The sequence below is a fragment of the Propithecus coquereli genome, unplaced genomic scaffold (genome assembly GCF_000956105.1).
Source record: "Propithecus coquereli isolate 6110/MARCELLA unplaced genomic scaffold, Pcoq_1.0 Scaffold304, whole genome shotgun sequence".
NCBI lineage: Eukaryota > Metazoa > Chordata > Mammalia > Primates > Indriidae > Propithecus > Propithecus coquereli.
The window spans coordinates 573,448-580,595 of record NW_012148664.1 but is presented as its reverse complement, the minus strand read 5'-3'; the positions used below and the strand labels follow the sequence as shown (position 1 = coordinate 580,595).

Genomic DNA, 7,148 nt, shown 5'->3' with positions numbered 1-7,148 from the left:
ATTAATTAGCTTTTGTATAGCCTTTATATTCCCATTTTATTATTAACCTAAAAATGGTTCTCTTACTAGGTTTCTAAGACTTACTACATAAAATTCATAAAAAATAATCTAATAAATAGTATAGTTGAATCCCAAAGAAATATTATATTAGGCCTAATACAAGATGTAATACTCAAGTGATGCAGAAAAACTGATTTTACTTCATTTACAATTATTTCCTGACACATGATACATCCGAATTTCCTAGAAATATTGTTAAATTTAGAGGTACTTTAGAAATTGTCTGGTCTAATATAATCCCTTCACCTCACAGATGAAAAAACCAAGGCTGTAAATTAAGAGACTTGCTGGGGAATCTAGCTGCAACAAGCCGAGTGTGACCCAGCACCCAGGTCTCCTGACCCTTCATGAATCCTTTGACTCTACCACAATTCATGTAAATGAGAAATGTTCTTTCAAAACATCCAGTCTTTTAGAATCATAAGCATGTTTCAATAATAAAACCTATAACTTTCATAGTACTTTACAATTTACATAGTACACTTGGTTTCCTGGAACCAATGCCCATGGATACTGAGTGACAACTGTATTTATATAGGCCTAGACATCAAATAGCCCTGGTATTTATGACTGTGTAGTGTCCTCCCTTTGAGTATGGACAGGACTTGTGACCTACTTGTAACCTAAAGGTGATAACAGGATGTCAATTCCAAGAGTAGTCACAGATGTGACTTTTGTTAGCAGTTGTCTAGTTGTCTCTCTTGCTGGCTTGGATGGAGCAAGCTGCCATATAGAAGAAGCCCACTTGGCAAGGTACTAGTAGTTGCCTCCATCCAATAGCTAACAGACATCAGGCTGACTTATGATGAAGTTTAAAAGCAGTTATGCTATTATAGTTGTTCCTACCCTGAGAAAACTAAAATAAAGATATACGTATTCTAAGAAACTAAAAGTTTCCTGACATTCAGGTAACCTAAAATTGTAAGCCATTTGATTCTCACACCACTGAGATACAGACTATGCAAATATTAACCCCAGTTTATAAATAAGAAAAACCAAGGCTCACAGCTTCAGTTACTTGCCCAAGGTATGAAAGGTGAACCCAAGACTAAAATTCATGTCTTCTGATTTTTAGTCCAGCATTTTGTACTTTACCTTGCCTGTAATAACTTTTATCTACACTGAATTTACATTAATATAAAATATTCATCTATATAAAATTTTACATACTTACCTCATGCAGAGAGAACACTCAAAATCTGAGACATCTATTAATTCTTCTGGAATATCGCCATAAGCTAACGAAAACACACAGACTTCACTGGGAGTCTCTATTAAAACAAATAGGGTTTTCTTCTTAAGGAAAATGCTTAAAGGCCTTTCCAAATAAATAAATTTATTTTATATAACAGTAGAGTGAAATTTTTACCTCCTTGTTTTTTAAGCTTATTTCTTCCATCTTCATTTACAATCACATCCTGTTCTAAAAGAGACAACTTTCTTTTCAGCAGAACACCTTTTTCTCGAACAGACAGTAAAGGTTCTGAGGACACCCTTTTTAACCAATCCTCTGTGGCAGGCATTTCTGTTGAATTTATAGACTGTGCTGACTGAGCACGGTTTAAGCTTCCTTTGACAGGCTCTGAAGTGACCTCTGGTATTTCTTCACTCTACAAAAATACAATAAACAAAGGTAACTGTATTTCTTTACTATCCTTTATTCCTTTCACCAAGAATCAAAGTGAAATGAAATTTTAGTGCCTTATAATGCTCACTTTAATGTTCATTTAACAGCACAAACTTTTAATTCCAAAACCATGACAAATAAATGATTTTTGCCAGTATAGTTGGCCCTTCACATTTATGGGTTCTGCATCCATGAATTCAACCAACCAGGGATAGAAGATACATATATATAAAAAGTCTGAACATGTACAGATGTTTCTCTTGTCATTATCCCCTAAATAATATAGTATAATAATTATTTATATAGCATTTACATTGTATTAGGTAATATAAGTAATATAGAGATGAATTAAAGTACACAGAAGGATGTGCATAGGTTATATGCAAATACTATGCCATTTTGTATCAGGGACTTGAGCATCTGCACATTTTAATATTGGCAGGAGGTTCTGGAACCAATCCCCGTGGATACTGAGGGACAACTGTACTTATACAGCCCTAGACATCAAGCTGACTTATGACGAAGCTTAAAGCAGTTATGCTATTATAGTTGTTCCTACCCTGAGAAAACTAAAATAAATACAAATATCTACATACTCTAAGAAACTAAAAGTTTTCTGACATTCAGGTAACCTCGAATTGTGATTGATAAGCAAATATTTCACAGAAAAGGTTTTAGTGTAAAATAAAAGGCTACAAAGTCCTATTCAGATAACTAAACAGGTTAAAAGTATTTAAATAGGTTCTAGTACTTAAAACTAGAAAAGTGAAGAACTATTTTTTTTTCTTTTTTAAGAAATGGGGTCTTGCTGTGTCACCTAGGCTAGAATACAATGGCATGATCATAGCTCACTGCGGTCTCGAACTCCTGAACTCAAGCAATTCTCTTGCCCCAGCCTCCTGAGTAGTTGGGACTACAGGCACATGCCACCACACTCAGCTAATTTTTTTTTTTTTAATTTTTTGTAGAGATGGGGTCTTGCTATGCTCCCTGGGCTGATCTAAACTCCTGGGCTCAAGCCATCCTCCCACCTAGGATTCCCAAAGTGCTAGGATTACAGCCATGAGCCACTATGCCTGGCTGAAAGTGAAGATCTTTACCTGAAAAGAAATAGATACACTAAACCCATGATAATCTCTTCTTATTCCTTACCTGCTTTGGGCTAAGCTCAATGGGAGAGTGAGACTCTTCCATTACTGAAGGAAAACCAAAAGGTTTGTTTTTAACACATGGTAATGAACTCCAGGAGGATTCCTTCAGGCCTTCTTTTAAGTTTTCAGGTGATAATAAATCACATAAAATCTGCAAGAGAAATATTAAAAGTAATGGAGAATACAACATATTTGGTTAAGGATAATTTAGTGTAAATTTACCTAGTATTTAAGAATTTTTAGAAAGCTTGTAGTAGACATTATTTTTTAACGATCAGTAGAGGAACAAGTTGAGCAATACAGTAAATACAGTAAGGTTAAAAAGTCTTGCAAAACCACGGTGTGCCTCATGAGGTCAAATCACCTCAAAAAAAAAAAAATCGAAAACTTTAAAAGGAAGGCATGGGAGTGGTTAGACTCAGGGTAAAGGTTGACCTTTTAATATAAGAATTATAAAAATAAAAGCTTTTAAAAGAAGTATAAAAAATTTACCTCTGAACATTAATGAGCCCTATCCTGTCAAAACAGTTCCTAGTTCACCCCAATGTATATTTTAAGATTAGACTTAGAGTGTTTATGTGAACTACAGAACTTGGACCTCTAACTACAGAAATCGAAAACTCCCTGTGTTTACACTGAATTTAGCCTCTTCCTGAACACCTAACCTGTGAGGGCAGTCACCAGCACTTGGTTGGGACAGCATATGGCAGTGTCCCTATAATAACTGGGAATTAACTTGGGAGATAGCTGGAGGATAAAATTTCTAGAGGCTTATAACGGGAATACACCTAAAACTCTGAAAGAAACAGGGTAGGTTAAGACAGGGGAAGAAGAATTTTCTTCTGGCTAGAAGAAAATTCCACTCCTAGGTGTTTGCCAAAAGGATGTAAAAACATGTCCACAAAATGACTTGTATGAGAATGTTCCTTAAAAAAAAAAACAGAATGTTCACAGCAGCTTTATTCATAACAGTAAAAAAAAAAAAAAACTGGAAACAATCCAAATGAAAATCACTACTAACTGAACACCACAAATTGCTGCATGTTCATATTACAGAATACTTAGTCAACAATAAAAAAAGAAAAAAATTACTCAATGTATCTCAAAAATATTACATTGAACAAAAAAAGTCAGACACAAAAGAATACATACTGAGTCCATTCATATGAAGTTCTAGAACAAGCAACACTACTCTATGATGATAGAAATCTGAATAGTGATTGTCTCCAAAGTAGGGGATAGAGGATTTACTGGAAAGGAGATGAAGGAACTTTCTGGGGTGATGGAAGTATATTTTAATTGGCACACCATTATATAGGTATATACTCTTTTCAAAACTCACTGAACTGTAAAATCCATGCATTTTATGTAAATTATACTACAATTCACAAAAAGGATATTGGGGAAAAGTAAAATATTTTAAAGCATCATTTGTTTTACATTCATGTGACCTTGTTACCCTGCAAACAATTACAGAACTATAAGAATATACAGCAGCATGAAAAATGCAAAAAAACATATTATGCACTTAAACAGTTTGCAGTCTCACCAGGGAGATAACACTAGCAAACAAAGAATAGTCAGAAAACAGACAACAGCAATTTTTTATTAATCAGTGGCTAGAAAGCATACGTAAACGAACCTCATAAAGGATATAATAACGTTAGTTGGATTCTTAAGGGAGTTGAGATCTACGAAAAATTTCACAATTCTCTTACTTCAGGGTACACAAACATCTCCCGAGATGCTTGAAAAACTATTGCCTTGATTTCAGAGATTGTGATTTCAAAGTCCTATCGTCCACGGGGCCCAGGAATCTTTATGTTTAACACACACCCCATGTGAAACACTACAGCAGTGATAAATAACGTGGCATGTTTTGAAGATGAGGACAGCACCATGACTGGGACCCTAAATTTGTACGAGGGTAGATTTGTTTCAAAGAATTTTTCAAAGACCCTATTCTTTCCAGATACTCTGTGAGTAAGTTTGACAAAAACTGAATGCTATTTTTTTTTCATGCTGGCATATCAAATACTATGAAAAGTTCTGAAGAAACCTGTTTAACTTGTTTTAACCCAATGTTTCCCAAAGTCATTTGATCAAAGAACTCCCTTCCTTTTTTGTTTTTTGTAATTAACACCTAACACACCATACATATAACAAACTTTGGAAAGTGATAAATGGAGTATCAAGAAAAATAAGGCAAAACAAGCTGACTGGGGCTACAGTATTGGCAATCATGGGAAGTAAGCAAAATTTAGACCTGAAGTGAAAGGCAACGGCAGGTCAGTACTATCCCTGAGCAAGAACACCATGACAGCAACGTTTAATAAGGACCATCAGTCTGGCTTGGATTGAACAAACTATTAAGGAACTAAATTAACTGAGTAAAAATTTTGCATTGAAATATCTGTGAATGAAATGGTTTGATTTCACTAAGAACTCAATATACTTATATAAACCTGAAAACCACTTGTCAAATTGCTCCCAAGTTAGATTTATTCACTTCCTATGTTGTTATTCCAATTTTCTACTTAGCATTTTTTAAAAAACACGTGTCTTTGCCCTGCCTATAACCAAATAGTTGGTAAACTGATTACCTTTTCTACTTGTAGCTTTGCAGGTGCAAAATCTTCATCAAGGGCTAAGCACTGAAGAAAGAGTTGTAAGGCATCACCTAAAAAACCAGCATCGTGGAGTACTTTTCCTTTCCTGTAGTAGACCTTCAATAAAAGCACATATACAAACACTTATTATTGGTTTTTTAAAAAAAAAATCATTATCAAGTAAAGAAAAAAAAATAGTCTGCTCAGAAATGCTAATTTTGAAACTGTGAATGACTCTGAGGAGGCCAAGGCATTTTAAAGGCATAGCCACACACTACCCTGGAGAAGCACTAAATGGGAAAGTGAGGCCCAGACAGTGACTTAACCAAAGCTCCACAGCAAGTCAGAGCTTGGCAAGACCAGAAATACCATGTTCCCTCACTTTTAAGAAATCATTGATTTAAATATTATTGATGTAATAATAGCTGTTTAAGGAAAAAAGGAAATAATGTGTAAAGTTATACTGACTTTAAGATGCATCAATATAAAGAAACATTAAAAATGTGAAAAAAAAAACTATTTATCTTAGATTTAGGGCAATACGGTAAATGTCTTCCAAGTCATTAAGAATGTGTATTTGCCTATATTATTTCTTAAGAAAATACTTATGATACTTTTCGTAAATCCTTATTTTGCCTTTTATTTCTCGCCCTCATGATATGAGTTCAGTAAGCTCTATGACAATAATTGGAACCCTACTAATCATCACTGATAAACCAAAAATTCAATCTGTGGGTCAATCCACCAACAAAGTGGCAAGAACTTAGTATTAAATAACATCAGAGGAGCCTAAACAATGTTCTAGTCAAACAGCTTTTTAGCTACTGTTTCAATGGCTGAAGAAAACCACGTTTCTGATTACATCACTTCAGTGATAAGTTTGGAGAGTTCTTTCCTTTTTAAGTTTTAAAGTTAATCATACTGATCACTGCCTCCTTATTCTTAATACATATTTGCTTTGTACTAACCAGTCATGCCATCACAGAATTTTGTATCATTTCCTAATTAACTTATAATTTTCAGAGCATCCTTACACTGTCCTCAAAGGCATAGTTTTGAATGGAGGGGAAAAAGTCACGTAAAAGAGTAATTTGTATCTTAAAGAACACATACGAGAGACAGACTGGTTTGCCTTGGCAATTTGATAAAAAGGAGAATTAGTAAACTGATTATATGTTATACATGTCCTTCAAGTCTTTTTTTTTTTTCTTTTTTAGAGACAGGGTCTTGCTCTGTCACCCAGGCTGGGGCTGGAGTACAGTGGCACAATCATAACTCACTGCAACCTCAAACTCCTGGGCCCAAGCAATTCTCTTGCCTCCTGAGCAGCTAGGACTACAGGCACTTGGACACCACACCCAGCTAATTTTTCTTTTTTTTTGTAGAGACAGGGTCTCGCTATGTTGCTCAGGCTGGTCTCAAACTCCTGGCCTCACTTCAAGTCTTTTTAAAAACCATATGGGTAAGGCAACCTCCTTTGCCCCCATCTTCTGTGTTAAATCACTGCCTAATCACCTAGTTGCCATTATAAATGCTTCAAACAATCTTCCAACCTCAAGGACCCATTTTGTTTCTATTAATAAACCTCCTTCACTGAAGTCCAGTTTGAATCTACCTTCGCAATAGATGGCAAGTTGTGTTTCTTTGTAGAAATTTTATACAATAATGGGTTTTTCTGTGCCATGAATTGTTTGTTCCTTA

At 34.9% G+C, this 7,148-nt stretch overlaps 1 protein-coding gene across 1 annotated transcript in view; it reads right to left on the bottom strand.

The window, feature by feature from the left end:
- LONRF1 (LON peptidase N-terminal domain and ring finger 1) overlaps positions 1-7,148 on the bottom strand; it is a 33,181-nt gene that overhangs the window by 13,627 nt on the left and 12,406 nt on the right. Inside the window, exons 2-5 of the mRNA XM_012649818.1 lie at positions 5,442-5,564; positions 2,840-2,989; positions 1,430-1,670; positions 1,235-1,331 (exon numbers count right to left, since the gene is read on the bottom strand). Coding sequence (XP_012505272.1) covers positions 1,235-1,331; positions 1,430-1,670; positions 2,840-2,989; positions 5,442-5,564 — 611 coding nt within the window. The remainder of the gene's footprint in view (positions 1-1,234; positions 1,332-1,429; positions 1,671-2,839; positions 2,990-5,441; positions 5,565-7,148) is intronic.